This window comes from Hordeum vulgare, chromosome 3H, assembly GCF_904849725.1.
Source record: "Hordeum vulgare subsp. vulgare chromosome 3H, MorexV3_pseudomolecules_assembly, whole genome shotgun sequence".
NCBI lineage: Eukaryota > Viridiplantae > Streptophyta > Magnoliopsida > Poales > Poaceae > Hordeum > Hordeum vulgare.
The window spans coordinates 617,749,363-617,767,661 of record NC_058520.1 but is presented as its reverse complement, the minus strand read 5'-3'; the positions used below and the strand labels follow the sequence as shown (position 1 = coordinate 617,767,661).

General features: G+C 44.3%; 1 protein-coding gene and 1 long non-coding RNA gene across 3 annotated transcripts; one reads left to right on the top strand and one right to left on the bottom strand.

Moving 5' to 3' along the window:
• Positions 1-504: 504 nt before the first annotated feature.
• LOC123445721 lies at positions 505-6,813 on the bottom strand. 2 transcript variants are annotated; one of them, XR_006631147.1, is made up of 3 exons: positions 6,584-6,813; positions 906-1,008; positions 505-796 (listed from the first exon to the last, which is right to left on the bottom strand). It is a non-coding gene; the product is annotated as an uncharacterized LOC123445721 (long non-coding RNA). The 2 variants fall into 2 exon arrangements; XR_006631146.1 differs by lacking the exon at positions 6,584-6,813 and having other exon boundaries at positions 906-1,059.
• On the top strand, positions 1,207-6,546 carry LOC123445720 (disease resistance protein RGA2-like). Its single transcript, XM_045122745.1, has 2 exons — positions 1,207-5,904; positions 6,307-6,546. Exons 1-2 carry the CDS (start codon positions 1,644-1,646, stop codon positions 6,333-6,335), a joined length of 4,290 nt encoding a protein of 1,429 aa, XP_044978680.1. The 5' UTR covers positions 1,207-1,643; the 3' UTR covers positions 6,336-6,546.
• Positions 6,814-18,299: the final 11,486 nt, after the last annotated feature.

Here is an 18,299-nt window from a genome sequence, read left to right as displayed (position 1 = left end):
TCTTTTAAAATTTGTAGTGCAACTTCTTACATGTCATGCCCATGTGTTAGACAAGATAGCAAGAAATCAAGTGTAATCGGTGCTTGACAACCTGGCACCTCCCAACTTCCTCTCAAAAGGCGCCACAGGGTGGTGCCCCAACCCCTAGTATGTATCATCTATCTGTCATATCCCTTACGCCATCTATGCTGCTTAAGGAGCAGTGGATATATATAAACATTGTCAGGTAACCAAAACCCTAGACATGATCAACTACGTACACCCCATGATAAAATAAGGCAACTGTTTCACTATTAGAGAATTTGTAAAAAAAACACTATAAGAGAATAAGGCTATATATATGATTTGATTTGGCCGATCATGGTATTTTATTAGATAAGTCCGTACAGCTCTTGCCTCTACTCACGCATGCCTTTAAGGTATAGTCTAGGCAGGGGCAGAGCCAGGAATCTTGATAGGGGGGGGGGGGGGATGGAAGAGAAAAAATGTTGAGGGGGCTAAACATACAAATTTAGAGCACTTTGAACTAACAATTATGGTTGTTTTCAGGAAAAAGTTTGCCATGGGGTAGCTTGCCGCCTGCACGCGCCACAGGTTCCGTCCCCGAGTCTAAGGGCAGTTGAGCTTGCCGTTCTTGGAGTTTTTTAGGTTGTCATAGCAAGGGCATTCGTTACGGGTCACCTAGCTGGTGCCGGAGGGGACGCAGTTGCACTTGTCACAGCAGATGTTGCAATCCTTGTTGCACATCTTGTTCTTCCAGTTCTTCGCGATCGAGCCTGGCACGCCGATGGGCAATCTGCACACAACAAAAGATGTGTCGGTTCATGTACTTAATCAGATGTTTGTATCATTATTAGTTGATCCGATCCTGGACACATCACACATGCATACAAACGCGTACGTACCTATCTTGGGTGCCGGCTGCGCATCGGCAACCATGAGGAGAGCAACGAGGAGGAAGAGCGCGATGACGGCGAGAGGCTTGGATGATGCCATGGATGATACCCGCTGGTACAAGAGATTAAGTATACAAGCCAGCAGCTACCACACGAGGAGGCCACGCGAGCAGCTACACTTTTTTTTTTTTGAAACACGGTCCCTTAGGTACCGATCTCATTAAAAAAGGTCGAAGAGAGTGGTAAAAGAATGGAGCAATTAAAAGGTAAAAGAATCAATTAGGAAGATAGCGTAACGTCTAACTGGATCTCATTTAATGCCATTGATATGGCACTTGCGTTGGGTAAGAAATCAGTCAGGAACATAAGTACAAATTAAGCTAATTTAGCTGGCTGCAGATCAAGCCATAAACTGGGAGGTGTATTTGTTTCCTTTTACGTTTCACAACACCTTAAGTCCTTAATTATTCGGTTTCCTACCTCAATTATGTGATACGAATTAATTCATGCACCTTTGCAACCTTAAGCATGTCTTGAACTCTTGATGCAATTGATCTGATCTGTCTGGCTTTCTATTACTCTTCGCTGGATTTTGACATTAATTATACTAATACTAATCTTTCCAGAACTTCTAGTAACCCAAACACGATAAAATTTGTCTCTCTTAGCTGAAGTGGCTGGAAGTTGCCAAGAAAGAGAGGAAATGTGTCACACAGAAAGTATTGACTACTAGCTTTTACTAAGTCTATGGTATGCCATCGCCATCAGCCTCATAAAGGGAAGACCGCATTCCACGATCCTGAGCCATACGTGCAGACATTGGTGTCAAGTCTCTTTCTGCAATTAAAGGGCAGAAGAAAGAAGAAATTTCATCTTGGAATCGCCTTCGTCGGTGGGGCCAGCAACGACTTTGCAACACACAGCTGCTCAGTTAACAAGACAGCTCTTGTTTTGCTGGCTGCCATTGCAGTACCACTCCTACAGCTCCTGCTTCAATACCTTCCTCTGAAAACTCTCTTTCTTACCTTGTCTCCAACTATGGCTTTGGCTTTCGCCGGTAAGGCTGTGGCCGTCTCAGCCATATCTGCGATTGTCCGCAAGTCGTTCGACTACCTGGATAAGTACACGAAAGCAGAGAGGATGAAGCCTGTGGAAGAGCGGCTAGAGAGGACTCTCCTCCAAGTGCAAGTAGTCTTTGATGCCATTGATATGGAACGGATTAGGGGCCCGAGCGAGGCCCTTGATGGATGGATTTGGCAGCTCAGGGATGCTGTCGAGGAGGCCGAGGACGTTCTCGATGATGTGGAGTACTACAAGCTTGAGAAAAAGGTGAAATCAAGAGGTAATATGGTGAGCAGCTCTTTGTACAAGTGTAAGCGGATGTTTATCCAGCAGTTCAATACCCTGCTTAAGGTTGGTGATTTTAAGAGAATGGTAGATGCCCTAAAGAAACTTGATGAGGTTGCTTCCGCTGTGGACCGGTTTATCATGCTCGTGGATCGATTTGATCCTTCTAGTTTGAGGCACATGGGGCATCAGGGAATTGGTAATCCTCGTGAGACTAGTTCCTTCTTGTTTGATGGCAAAATAGTCGGCCGTGATACAGAGAGGGATCAGGTAGTTGAATGGTTGGTCAAGCAAGAAAGTGATGGTGTTCAAAAATGTGATGTTTGCAGTGTCACCACTTACGCTATAGTGGGCATAGGTGGCATGGGCAAGACGACACTAGCACAGGCGGTCTACAATGACCAAAGAGTGAAGCAATGCTTTGATCAGATTATGTGGGTGTGTGTGTCCAATGAATTTGATGTCCTTGGTCTGACAAGAAAGATTGTACAAGAAATTACTGGGCAAGGTACCAATATCACTAGTCTAAATTCGCTTCAAGAGATCCTCAGAGGGAAGCTGAGCTCCAAGAAATTTCTGCTTGTATTTGATGATGTATGGAATGATGAGAGAAGGCCAGACTGGGAGAAATTAGTCGCTCCTCTGAAATTTGGCCAAAGGGGAAGCAAGCTCTTATTGACAACTCGAATGCAATCAGTTGTAGACATTGTTGAAAGGGTACTAGGAGGAAGGGCCGAGTCTTTGAGATTGGAGGGTCTACATGATAATGATCTTTTCGCACTTCTGAACAAGCACGCGTTCTTTGGAGTGAATCCTGATGATTATATGAACTTGCAAGATATTGGACAGAAAATCATTAAAAAGTTAAGTGGAAGCCCATTAGCTGCAAAGGTATTGGGTGGGCTATTGAACAACTCTATGGACAGTACATACTGGAATCGAATGCTAAGAGAAAATATCTCTAGCATTGAGCATGGCAATGAAGGTGTTATGAAAGTTTTAAGATTAAGTTATCATCATCTTCCTCCACATCTACAGGCTTGCTTCAGATATTGCAGCATGTTCCGAGAAGATTACCGGTTCAGTAAAGCTGATCTGGTACAGTTATGGATGGGCTCAGGACTGATCCAGCTATCTGCAGATGAAGATCAGATACCAGAGGATGTGGGTGAACATTATTTGCGTACACTGACAAGGAAGTCTTTCTTTGAAGTGCATTCACAAGAGTCCAGTGATATGTCTTATCATGGTGACTTTTCTCTTGAATACTATGTGATGCATGATTTATTGCATGATCTAGGACGTACCGTTTCCAAAAAGGAATGCATCAGAATTTTCAGCGATGATTATGGTAGTATTCCAAGAACAGTTCGCCATGCAAAAATTACAGTGGTAAATCATACATCGTTCACGGATTTCTCTGTACTAAAGAAACTGCGGACCCTGCTTATATCATTTGATGAAACAATACAGAAAAGGGATCAGTGGATTGTACTGGAAAAAGTGCTAAAAGTAGCAACAAAATTGAGGGTTTTGCATGTACAGACATCCTCGCTTTTCAAGCTGCCTGATGCCTTTGGTAATCTAACGCACCTTCGATATTTGTGTCATTGGGGACCGTGTAAGGAAGTGGCAAAATATTCATTTTGGTGTCCTTGCTCTATATACAAGTTATATCATCTCCAAAGGATAAAGTTAGATAGATGTTTGTTATTATCCTGTAGACTGCAAAACTTGGTTAATCTGAGATATCTAGTCTTTTCGGGTAATCTAATAGGATTTCCGCCTTACTTTGGACACTTAACTTCTCTTCAAGAATTAAATACTAATATGTGTGTCCCACCTGGCTATGGTTTCCTGGCACGTGAGCTTGAGGATTTAAAAGGTCTCCGTCGTTTATATGCTAGTGGGCTTGAGAATGTCAGTGCACAAGAAGGAACTTCTGCTAAGCTGGGTGAAAAGGAAAGTCTCATCATGTTATCACTCTCTTGGGACAGTGGCCAACTGGAAGCAGATGGGGAGGAACTACTGAATAGCCTTCAACCTCACACGAACCTTGAAAAGCTGAAGATTCAAAGATATAATGGTATGAAATCTCCGTGTTGGATGGAAAATCCTATGCTGACAAACTTGACATATGTTTCTCTCTCAGATTGCAACAACTGGCAACACCTTCCACCTTTAGGCGGACTACCTTCACTCAAATATCTCTACTTACAACATATGAATGCAGTGAAAAGAATAGAAGGTTCCTTTTATGGCTGTGAGGTGCCTCTTGCCTTCCCGTCTCTTAAGTTGCTCTCAATTGAAATGCTTCCATCACTAGAGGAGTGGGTTGGATCGGAGGATATGATTCTGTTTCCGCAGCTCGAAAAGTTATTCATTAGACGATGCAGGCTATTGAGAAATATACCAGCACTGCCATCTACTCTTGCTCATCTTGAAATACGTGATGCTGGTTTGTCTACTCTTCCTGCAACTTATCATCCCAGTGAAGCATCAGTACACCAAAAGCCAGTACTTTCCAGGCTGAACATCTATGATTGTCCAAATCTAGTGACACTGGGCCAAGAGTATTGTTTCCTTTATCTGGAGGAATTATGCATTGCACGCTGTAAAAATCTGTTGCATTTGCCGATGGATAAATTGCAGACACCCCAACTCCTTAAAAGTTTGACAGTGAGGGGTTGCCCCAAGCTGATGGCCCTGCAGGAAGATATCAGTTTGCCATCATCAATCGTAAAGCTTCATATATATTCATGTGGTGTTTATGGGGCTTATCATGTCAACTCCCTGTGCAGCCTCACATCTCTTAGTACTCTGTGTTTAGAGGGAGATATGAGTTTGCCATCGTGTAATCGTGTGACGACAGCTGCCCCAGAGGAAGATATGAGTTTGCCATCGTCTATCAGAGAGCTTTCTGTTGTTTCATGTGGTGTTTATGAGACTTGTCTACTCAACTCCCTGTGCGGCCTCACTTGTCTTACTACTCTGTGTTTACATGACTGTGAGGTGACAGCCCTTCCCTCCGCAGACGTTTTTAGGGGTCTCAGAGCAGTGCAGCATTTGGAAATTGTGAAGTGCAGGGAGCTTGCTGCTCTAGATGGGATAGAAGAACTGGCTTCCCTCACGGAGTTAATTGTGTATGGATGCGAGAAGCTTCTTGGCAATCCGTCTCTGCAGCAAGCTTCTGATACCGATCAAATCGCTACAGTCTCCCCTTCGCACCTTGGAAGACTTGAGAAGCTGAGAATCAGCAATCCATTTCTCTTGCAATGGGAGCCTTTGAGTAGAGTCAACTCGGTTACAGACTTGACCATTGACAACAGCTCTAGATGTTTACCTGAGGAGTGGTTGATGAAAAACAGTGACCATCTCAAACACCTGGGAGTGCTTGATGCTTCTCAGCTGGAGTTCCTACCCTCGGTCATGGCAAGGCTCCCCTCCCTTGCGACATTGGAATTCAAAAGAGCTATACTGGTCCTGTCACTTCCAGAGCTGCCGGCCTCCTTACAGTTTTTACAAATCCTTGGTTGTCATCCTGTACTAAAGCAGCGATGCAGGAAGAGAAGAGGCCATGACTGGCATAAGGTTGCGCACATCCCTGTCCTGCGGATTGTACAAGATCTTCCATCGGCGTATGCATGGCGTTCCTTTGCTGGTATGGGTTCTCAGCCATAATAGTGGTAGTATCACTTGCTAGTTGCTATATATTCAAAGTGTGTGTGTCCTACTTCTACTGTACTCAATAAATGTCTCAAGAACTGCACTCGGTCTTCTGAGATGTGATTCCTCATCCTAAGATACACACAATGGCAACTACTCCCTCTGTACCACAATACTTGTTGTTGGAGAGAACTAGTCCAGTTCTTCCCAACAACAAGTATTTTGGAACAGAGGGGATAAACAACAAGTGATAGCTGAGTAGAAATTTCATAGCTTTTATTTTTCCTGGATAATTATCTTTCTAAATAGTTTATACTCCCTTTGTACCCAAATACAGAGGGAGTAGTATTTATAATATAATATATATCCTCTAAGGTTGACACTTTGTCATTTCTAGGTATTATGCTGGCAATGGGCCCATGTTAGAGGAGGACGTGAGCCTTGGGCAATGGCCGGCCGGCTGCACACACAGTAAAAACATGGATCGCGTGGTATGGCAAGTTGCAACCATATGTATATGTATCCGTTTCCTACTCCCTCACTCCCAAAATCTTCCCCGGCCCTGAATTGGGACTCAGCCAATTCAGGTGTGTACTGGTGTTCTAATCCTAAGAGAAATCCTAATGGGTTGGTACCATGAGCTGGTTAATCTCAACTAGGGACAGAAATCTCACCTCGTCGTGCCGGACGACGCAACTGCGCTCTTCGACGGAGCAGCACACGGCGCCACCATGGACGGCGGCCAGCTCGGCTGGCGGCGCCGCCGGCCGGCCGCCTCTCTCTTTATGGTAGTTTGCTTCGACGTTGGACCGTTCTCAGCCGTCGGTTTTGATTCGATCCTAAGGATCGGATCTGTGCGGCAGATGGCAGGCCTTCGGGTACCCTAAATGGGCTATATTCCATCACGGGCTAAAACTCAGTTTAAAACAGCCCGCCAAGAAATGTTCTTCTTTTTGAGAGATTTTCATGCTGATGGCCTAAAACCAGCCTCAAGAAAGGAAAAGAAAAAAGGGGCTACTACGCATCCACCGACGGATGTTTAGTAAACATCCGTCATCTGGACGACCGTCCGATCTATGCGCGCATCCGTTCGATCCGCACTCGCGGGGCTTTGGTCGGACATCCAGTAATTCCTAATACGACGGTCGACTTGCAGAAACAATCGCTTTGCTGCAAAAAATAAACTTTGGACCCATTAATTCCTGAAACAACGGTCGAGTTTCAGAAACAATTGCTTTATTACAGAAATTTTTTTCTTCGTCTTTCTGCAACATAGGTACTATCGCGGGAGAATTTTTTGCAACAAAGGTCATGTTTCAGAAAATTTCTTCGTCTTTGTTGCAGAATTTTTGCAACAAAGGATCGCATTGCAAAAAACTGAAGAGGGGTAAATGGAGTGGGAGAGGTAGGAGACGGGATCCAAAAATCCAACCAAAACTCCTGAAACAACGGTTGCATTGCAAAAACAACGACCGTGTTGGAGAAAACCGAAGATGACTAGATGAAGAGGGAGAGGTAGGAGACGGGATCCAAAAATCCATACACTCGAACTCCTTCCACCGAGGGGAGGTGCACCTCGCCCCGGCCAGCCCGCCCCTCGTGGCCTCCCACCAGACCCTCTCCGGAAAGAAATGAGTGGAGGGAGGAGGTTGAAGAAGAGATAAGGCTAGAAAGAGATACTTGGATGGACCATAGGGACACGTGTTGTTTAGGGGAGGCGGATGATGCGTTCGAGTTTTCCGCCGATTGAAGGACAATTTTTCCCAAGAAAAAAACAGCTTTTGCTTTAGCTCAATAACAAAAAGTCCACTGTTTGTCCCTAACTAAACCGTAATGTACGTGGCTGCTGCTCCAACTTATGTATGCAGATGAAATTTGAAACTACCGCTGCTTCATTGTGCACAACATTTTCTTCGATGTCGAACTGTGCACAACGTGGGCGCCACTGCCTCTATATGACTGGAGGAAATTACGCACGAATCATAGAGGCCTCACAAAGAATGCTAAAATTACCAGGTTTCCATCGGAAAAATTCAAACTGCACATGTGTTGTTTATGCTCGAGGATGATGACAGTTTATACAACATCTCACATCCTCCTTCGATCCCACACAAATGCTCTCAAACCGCAAGCATACGAAATGTTTGTTTTGTGCTCTCAAATCGCAAGAGTACTAATTATTTGTTTGTGTCCTGTTCATGGGTGCTTGTGTATTCCCTGGCATGCGTCCAAACATAGAATTAACTACTCCCTCTGTTCTTAAATATAAGTCTTTTTAGAGGTTTCACTATGAAACTATATACGGATGTATGTAGACATACTATAGAACGTAGATTCATTCATTTCGTTTGGTATGTAGTCCTCTAATGAAATCTCTAAAAAATCTTATATTTAGGAACAGAGGAAGTAGATCATACTTCACGCATTGATACGGTAATATTGCTAAAAAAATGCATAATTAGGTACATACAACACGGACAACTAAAACTAATGAAACACTTTAACTTTAAAACATTAAAAAGTGAAGCGCATAATGAAATAATATACAAAAGAGAATAAAATTCAGTTAAAAAGAGTGTGTCATTTCTAAATAAAAGAGTGAATGATCAACTATATAGATATGCTCCGAGCACCCAACACATATACCGTATCTATTGGGGAACGTCGCATGGGAAACAAAAATTTTCCTACGCGCACGAAGACTTATCATGGTGATGTCCATCTACGAGAAGGGATGAGTCATCTACGTACCCTTGTAGATCGTACAGCAGAAGCGTTAGAGAACGCGGTTGATGTAGTGGAACGTCCTCACGTCCCTCGATCCGCCCCGCGAACAATCCCGCGATCAGTCCCACGATCTAGTACCGAACGGACGGCACCTCCGCGTTCAGCACACGTACAGCTCGACGATGATCTCGGCCTTCTTGATCCAGCAAGAGAGACGGAGAGGTAGAAGAGTTCTCCGGCAGCGTGACGGCGCTCCGGAGGTTGGTGATGATCTTGTCTCAGCAGGGCTCCGCCCGAGCTCCGCAGAAACGCGATCAAGAGGAAAAACTATGGAGGTATGTGGTCGGGCAGCCGTGAGAAAGTCGTCTCAAATCTGCCCTAAAAGCCCCATATATATAGGAGGAGGGAGGGGGACCTTGCCTTGGGGTCCAAGGGACCCTCAAGGGGTCGGCCGAGCCAAGGGGGGGAGGACTCCCCCCCCCCAAACCGAGTTGGACTTGGTTTGGTGGGAGGAGTCCCCCTCCTTTCCCACTTCCTCCCTCTTTTTTTCTTTTCCTTTGATTTTCTTTTCTTGCCGCATAGGCCCCCTTGGGGCTGTCCCACCAGCCCACTAAGGGCTGGTGTGTCTCCCCAAAGCCTATGGGCTTCCCCGGGGTGGGTTGCCCCCCCCCCCCCCCGGTGAACTCCCGGAACCCATTCGTCATTCCCGGTACATTCCCGGTAACTCCGAAAACCTTCCGGTAATCAAATGAGGTCATCCTATATATCAATCTTCATTTCCGGACCATTCCGGAAACCTCGTGACGTCCGTGATCTCATCCGGGACTCCGAACAACATTCGGTAACCGACCATATAACTCAAATACGCATAAAACAACGTCGAACCTTAAGTGTGCAGACCCTGCGGGTTCGAGAACTATGTAGACATGACCCGAGAGACTCCTCGGTCAATATCCAATAGCGGGACCTGGATGCCCATATTGGATCCTACATATTCTACGAAGATCTTATCGTTTGAACCTCAGTGCCAAGGATTCGTATAATCCCGTATGTCATTCCCTTTGTCCTTCGGTATGTTACTTGCCCGAGATTCGATCGTCAGTATCCGCATACCTATTTCAATCTCGTTTACCGGCAAGTCTCTTTACTCGTTCCGTAATACAAGATCCCGCAACTTACACTAAGTTACATTGCTTGCAAGGCTTGTGTGTGATGTTGTATTACCGAGTGGGCCCCGAGATACCTCTCCGTCATACGGAGTGACAAATCCCAGTCTTGATCCATACTAACTCAACTAACACCTTCGGAGATACCTGTAGAGCATCTTTATAGTCACCCAGTTACGTTGCGACATTTGATACACACAAAGCATTCCTCCGGTGTCAGTGAGTTATATGATCTCATGGTCATAGGAATAAATACTTGACACGCAGAAAACAGTAGCAACAAAATGACACGATCAACATGCTACGTCTATTAGTTTGGGTCTAGTCCATCACGTGATTCTCCCAATGACGTGATCCAGTTATCAAGAAACAACACCTTGTTCATAATCAGAAGACACTGACTATCATTGATCAACTGGCTAGCCAACTAGAGGCATGCTAGGGACGGTGTTTTGTCTATGTATCCACACATGTAAATGAGTCTTCATTCAATACAATTATAGCATGGATAATAAACTATTATCTTGATACAGGAATTATAATAATAACTATAAATTTATTATTGCCTCTAGGGCATAATTCCAACAGTCTCCCACTTGCACTAGAGTCAATAATCTAGCCCTCACATCACCATGTGAATTACATTGTAATAAATCTAACACCCATACAGTTCTGGTGTCGATCATGTTTTGGCCGTGGAAGAGGTTTAGTCAGCGGGTCTGCTACATTCAGATCCGTGTGCACTTTGCATATATTTACGTCCTCCTCCTCGACGTAGTCGCGGATGAGGTTGAAGCGTCGTTTGATGTGTCTGGTCTTCTTGTGAAACCTTGGTTCCTTTGCTAAGGCAATGGCACCAGTGTTGTCACAGAACAAGGTTATTGGATCCAGTGCACTTGGCACCACTCCAAGATCCGTCATGAACTGCTTCATCCAGACACCCTCCTTAGCCGCCTCCGAGGCAGCCATGTACTCCGCTTCACATGTAGAATCTGCTACGACGCTTTGCTTGGAACTGCACCAGCTTACTGCACCCCCATTAAGAATAAATACGTATCCGGTTTGCGACTTAGAGTCGTCCAGATCTGTGTCAAAGCTTGCATCGACGTAACCTTTTACGGCGAGCTCTTCGTCACCTCCATACACGAGAAACATCTCCTTAGTCCTTTTCAGGTACTTCAGGATATTCTTGACCGTCGTCCAGTGATCCACTCCTGGATTACTCTGGAACCTACCTGCCATACTTATGGCCAGGCTAACATCCGGTCTAGTGCACAGCATCGCATACATGATAGAGCCTATGGCTGAAGCATAGGGGGCGGAGCGCATATGCTCTCTATCTTCATCAGTTGCTGGGCACTGAGTCTTACTCAATCTCGTACCTTGTAACACTGGCAAGAACCCTTTCTTGGACTGTTCCATTTTGAACCTCTTCAAAACTTTATCAAGGTATGTGCTTTGTGAAAGTCCTATCAGGCGTTTTGATCTATCCCTATAGATCTTAATGCCTAGAGTGTAAGCAGCTTCTCCTAGGTCCTTCATAGAGAAACTTTTATTCAAGTAACCTTTTATGCTCTCCAAAAGCTCTACGTTGTTTCCAATCAGTAATATGTCATCCACATATAATATTAGAAACGCCACAGAGCTCCCACTCACTTTCTTGTAAATACAAGATTCTCCAACCACTTGTATAAACCCAAATGCTTTGATCACCTCATCAAAGCGTTTGTTCCAACTTCGAGATGCTTGCACCAGTCCATAAATGGATCGCTGGAGCTTGCACACTTTGTCAGCATTTTTAGGATCGACAAAACCTTCGGGTTGCATCATATACAACTCTTCCTTAAGGAAACCGTTAAGGAACGCCGTTTTGACATCCATCTGCCAGATTTTATAATCGAAAAATGCAGCTATTGCTAACATGATCCTGACGGACTTAAGCATCGCTACGGGTGAGAAGGTCTCATCGTAGTCAACTCCTGGAACTTGTGAAAAACCCTTTGCCACAAGTCGAGCTTTATAAACGGTCACGTTACCGTCAGCGTCCGTCTTCTTCTTAAAGATCCATTTGCTCTGAATAGCCTTGCGGCCCTCAGGCAGTATCTCCAAAGTCCACACTTTGTTCTCATACATGGATCCTATCTCGGATTTCATGGCTTCTAGCCATTTGTTGGAATCTGGGCCCACCATTGCTTCTTCATAATTTGCAGGTTCATTGTTGTCTAACAACATGATTGATAAGACGGGATTACCGTACCACTCTGGAGTAGCGCGTGATCTCGTCGACCTGCGTGGTTCAACAGAAACTTGAACTGGAGTTTCATGATCATCATCATTAACTTCCTCCTCAACCGGCGTCGCAATGACAGAGGTTTCCCCTTGCCCTGCGCCACCATCCAGAGGGATGAGAGGTTCGACAACCTCGTCAAGTTCTATCTTCCTCCCACTCAATTCTCTTGAGAGAAACTCTTTCTCGAGAAAAGTTCCGTTCTTAGCAACAAACACTTTGCCCTCGGATTTGAGATAGAAGGTGTACCCAACTGTCTCTTTTGGGTAACCTATGAAGACGCATTTTTCCGCTTTGGGTTCCAGCTTTTCAGGCTGAAGCTTTTTGACATAAGCATCACATCCCCAAACTTTAAGAAATGACAACTTTGGCCTCTTGCCATACCACAGTTCGTATGGTGTCGTCTCAACGGATTTTGATGGTGCCCTATTTAAAGTGAATGCAGCTGTTTCTAATGCATAACCCCAAAACGATAACGGCAAATCAGTAAGAGACATCATAGATCGCACCATCTCTAACAAAGTACGATTACGACGTTCGGACACACCATTATGCTGTGGTGTTCCAGGCGGTGTTAACTGTGAAACAATTCCACATTGTCTTAAGTGAGCACCAAACTCGAAACTCAGATATTCACCCCCACGATCAGACCGTAGGAACTTGATCTTCTTGTTACGATGATTTTCCACTTCACTCTGAAATTGCTTGAACTTTTCAAATGTTTCAGACTTGTGCTTCATCAAGTAGACATAACCATATCTACTTAAATCGTCAGTGAAGGTGAGGAAATAACGATATCCGCCGCGTGCCACCATGCTCATTGGACCACACACATTGGTATGTATGATTTCCAATAAGTCACTTGCACGCTCCATTGTTCCGGAGAACGGAGTCTTAGTCATCTTGCCCATGAGGCATGGTTCGCACGTGTCAAGTGAATCAAAGTCAAGTGACTCCAAAAGTCCATCAGCATGGAGTTTCTTCATGCGCTTTACACCAATATGACCCAAGCGGCAGTGCCACAAAAATATGGCGCTATCATTGTTTACTCTAACTCTTTTGGTCTCAATGTTATGTATATGCGTATCACTATCAAGATTCAATATGAACAATCCTCTCACATTCGGTGCATGACCATAAAAGATGTTACTCATAGAAATAGAACAACCATTATTCTCAGACTTAAAAGAGTAACCGTCTCGCAATAAACAAGATCCAGATATAATGTTCATGCTCAACGCAGGCACTAAATAACAATGATTTAAGTTCATCACTAATCCCGATGGTAGCTGAAGTGACACTGTGCCGACGGCGATTGCATCAACCTTGGAACCGTTTCCTACGCGCATCGTCACTTCATCTTTCGCCAGCCTTCGTCTATTTCGCAGTTCCTGTTTCGAGTTGCAAATGTGAGCAACAGAACCGGTATCGAATACCCAGGCACTACTACGAGAGCCGGTTAAGTACACATCAATAACATGTATATCAAATATACCTGATTTTTCCTTGCCCGCCTTCTTATCTGCCAGATACTTGGGGCAATTGCGCTTCCAGTGACCCATACCCTTGCAATAGAAGCACTCTGTTTCAGGCTTAGGTCCAGCCTTGGGTTTCTTCGGCGGATTGGCAACAGGCTTGCCGCTCTTCTTCGAATTGCCCTTCTTGCCTTTGCCGTTTCTCTTGAAACTAGTGGTCTTGCTCACCATCAACACTTGATGTTCTTTACGGAGTTCAGACTCTGCGACTTTCAGCATCGCAAACAACTTGCCGGGAGACTTGTTCATCCCTTGCATGTTGTAGTTCAACACAAAGCCTTTATAGCTTGGCGGCAGTGATTGAAGGATTCTGTCAGTGATAGCTTCTTGCGGGAGTTCAATCCCCAGTTCAGCTAGACGGTTTGAGTATCCAGACATTTTGAGCACATGTTCACTGACAGACGAGTTTTCCTCCATCTTGTAAGCATAGAACTTATCGGAGGTCTCATACCTCTCGATCCGGGCGTTCTTCTGAAAGATAAACTCCAACTCCTGGAACATCTCAAATGCTCCATGACGCTCAAAGCGACGTTGAAGTCCCAGTTCTAAGCCATACAAGACTGCACATTGAACTATTGAGTAGTCCTCCTTACGTGCTAACCAAGCGTTCTTAACATCCTGATCAGTCGTAGCGGGTGGTTCATCTCCTAGCGCAGCATTAAGGACATAATCCTTCTTCCCAGCTTGTAAGATTAGCTTAAGATTACGAGCCCAGTCTACAAAGTTGCTTCCATCATCTTTCAACTTAGCTTTCTCTAGGAACGTATTAAAATTCAGGATGACTGTTGCGTGAGCCATGATCTACAACACAAATATATTCAAAGTGGACTTAGACTATGTTCAAGATAATTAGAGTTCAACTTAATAAAATTATATGCTAAACTCCCACTCAAAAAGTACATCTCTCTAGTCATTTGAGTGGTTCATGATCCACTTACACTATCCCAAGTCCGATCATCACGTGAGTTGGGTATAGTTTCAGTGGTAAGCATCCCTATGCTAATCATATCAACTATATGATTCATGATCGACCTTTCGGTCTCATGTGTTCCGAGGCCATGTCTGCACATGCTAGGCTCGTCAAGCTTAACCCGAGTGTTCCGCGTGCGCAACTGTTTTGCACCCGTTGTATGTGAACGTTGAGTCTATCACACCCGATCATCACGTGGTGTCTCGAAACGATGAACTGTAGCAACGTTGCACAGTCGGGGAGAACACAATTTCGTCTTGAAATTTTAGTGAGAGATCACCTCATAATGCTACCGTCGTTCTAAGCAAAATAAGGTGCATAAAAGGATTAACATCACATGCAATTCATAAGTGACATGATATGGCCATCATCTCGTGCTTCTTGATCTCCATCACCAAAGCACCGGCACGATCTTCTTGTCACCGGCGCCACACCATGATCTCCATCAACGTGTCGCCATCGGGGTTGTCGTGCTACTCATGCTATTACTACTAAAGCTACATCCTAGCAAAATAGTAAATGCATCTGCAAGCACAAACGTTAGTTTAAAGACAACCCTATGGCTCCTGCCGGTTGCCGTACCATCGACGTGCAAGTCGATATTTCTATTACAACATGATCATCTCATACATCCAATATGTCACATCACATCGTTGGCCATATCACATCACAATCATACCCTGCAAAAACAAGTTAGACGTCCTCTAATTTTGTTGTTGCATGTTTTACGTGGTGACCAAGGGTATCTAGTAGGATCGCATCTTACTTACGCAAACACCACAACGGAGATATATGAGTTGCTATTTAACCTCATCCAAGGACCTCCTCGGTCAAATCCGATTCAACTAAAGTTGGAGAAACCGTCACTTGCCAGTCATCTTTGAGCAAAGGGGGTTACTCGTAACGATGAAACCAGTCTCTCGTAAGCGTACGAGTAATGTCAGTCCAAGCCGCTTCAATCCAACAATACCGCGGAATCAAGAAAAGACTAAGGAGGGCAGCAAAGCGCACATCACCGCCCACAAAAACTTTTGTGTTCTACTCGAGAAGACATCTACGCATGAACCTAGCTCATGATGCCACTATTGGGGAACGTCGCATGGGAAACAAAAAATTTCCTACGCGCACGAAGACCTATCATGGTGATGTCCATCTACGAGAGGGGATGAGTGATCTATGTACCCTTGTAGATCGTACAACAGAAGCGTTAGAGAACGCGGTTGATGTAGTGGAACGTCCTCACGTCCCTCGATCCGCCCCGCGAACAATCCCGCGATCAGTCCCACGATCTAGTACCGAACGGACGGCACCTCCACGTTCAGCACACGTACAACTCGACGATGATCTCGGCCTTCTTGATCCAGCAAGAGAGACGGAGAGGTAGAAGAGTTCTCCGGCAGCGTGACGGCGCTCCGGAGGTTGGTGATGAGGGAGGGGGACCTTGCCTTGGGGTCCAAGGGACCCTCAAGGGGTCGGCCGAGCCAAGGGGGGGAGGACTCCCCCCCCAAACCGAGTTGGACTTGGTTTGGTGGGAGGAGTCCCCCTCCTTTCCCACTTCCTCCCTCTTTTTTTTTTCTTTTCCTTTGATTTTCTTTTCTTGCTGCATAGGCCCCCTTGGGGCTGTCCCACCAGCCCACTAAGGGCTGGTGTGTCTCCCCAAAGCCTATGGGCTTCCCCGGGGTGGGTTGCCCCCCCCCCCCCGGTGAACTCCCGGAACCTATTCGTGATTCCCGGTACATTCCCGGTAACTCCGAAAACCTTCCGGTAATCAAATGAGGTCATCCTATATATCAATCTTCGTTTCCGGACCATTCCGGAAACCCTCGTGACGTCCGTGATCTCATCCGGGACTCCGAACAACATTCGGTAACCGACCATTTACTCAAATACGCATAAAACAACGTCGAACCTTAAGTGTGCAGACCCTGCGGGTTCGAGAACTATGTAGACATGACCCGAGAGACTCCTCGGTCAATATCCAATAGCGGGACCTGGATGCCCATATTGGATCCTCGGTCAAGATCTTATCGTTTGAACCTCAGTGCCAAGGATTCGTATAATCCCGTATGTCATTCCCTTTGTCCTTCGGTATGTTACTTGCCCGAGATTCGATCGTCAGTATCCGCATACCTATTTCAATCTCGTTTACCGGCAAGTCTCTTTACTCGTTCCGTAATACAAGATCCCGCAACTTACACTAAGTTACATTGCTTGCAAGGCTTGTGTGTGATGTTGTATTACCGAGTGGGCCCCGAGATACCTCTTCGTCATACGGAGTGACAAATCCCAGTCTTGATCCATACTAACTCAACTAACACCTTCGGAGATACCTGTAGAGCATCTTTATAGTCACTCAGTTACGTTGCGACGTTTGATACACACAAAGCATTCCTCCGGTGTCAGTGAGTTATATGATCTCATGGTCATAGGAATAAATACTTGACACGCAGAAAACAGTAGCAACAAAATGACACGATCAACATGCTACGTCTATTAGTTTGGGTCTAGTCCATCACGTGGTTCTCCCAATGACGTGATCCAGTTATCAAGCAACAACACCTTGTTCATAATCAGAAGACACTGACTATCATTGATCAACTGGCTAGCCAACTAGAGGCATGCTAGGGACGGTGTTTTGTCTATGTATCCACACATGTAAATGAGTCTTCATTCAATACAATTATAGCATGGATAATAAACTATTATCTTGATACAGGAATTATAATAATAACTATAAATTTATTATTGCCTCTAGGGCATAATTCCAACAGTATCCATAAGAGCACAAAAGTTAGTGCAAAAGAATTACTAATGACTTACATGCACAAATTGCTCATGTGGCATGGCAGGGTGCATGGATCTACGAATGCAAAAAAAATGTAATGTAGTTAGAAAATTATAGTGCATGTCACAATGAAATGCATTGCCATTTTAAAACCCACTTAGAATGCACGGATGCATGTTACTCCCTCCGTTCCTAAATATAAGACATTTTAAAGATTGCACTATGAACTACATACGGATATACATAAACATATTTTAAAGTATAGATTCACTCATTTTGTTGCGTATGTAGTCTTTTAATGAAATATCTAAAAAGTCTTATATTTTGGAACTGAGGGAGTACATGGTAGAGAATTCTCATGTTTTGATGAGACGGATGCTAGTAGACCATGCTAGTCTTTACCTAATAATAAAGAGGCTATCGCTTCCCTCGAAAAACCCACCAAGGTGATATTACAAAAATACCCTTACTGTTTATGACATTAAACTCGTAGTATATATTAAATATTTTTTTTAAATACTCATATCTTTTAAACCGTAACTTCAAATTTAACATATTATACATGGAATTTGATTAGAAAAATATGTAGAATTTAAATATCATATTATTTTATCTGTTAAACGTTTAATAAAAATACTATCTAGGGTGCAATCTTAATAAATAAGTCATTATTCGTCTTTCTTTCATACCGGTACTCATCCGGGTTGGGGATGAACACGTCAACAAAATCAGGATTAGAGATGAAACTGAAGGTCACTTGACTGATTCTTTGTACGTATTAAATCTACATGCAAGCTGTGTTAAAATAGAAGACCTGTGAAATTTTGAACTGCATTTTTATAGGATAAGACCATCTTTATTTGTATCGTAACTATAAATTCTTAAATTATAGACATTTTTTATAAATTAAGAGCGTGTGC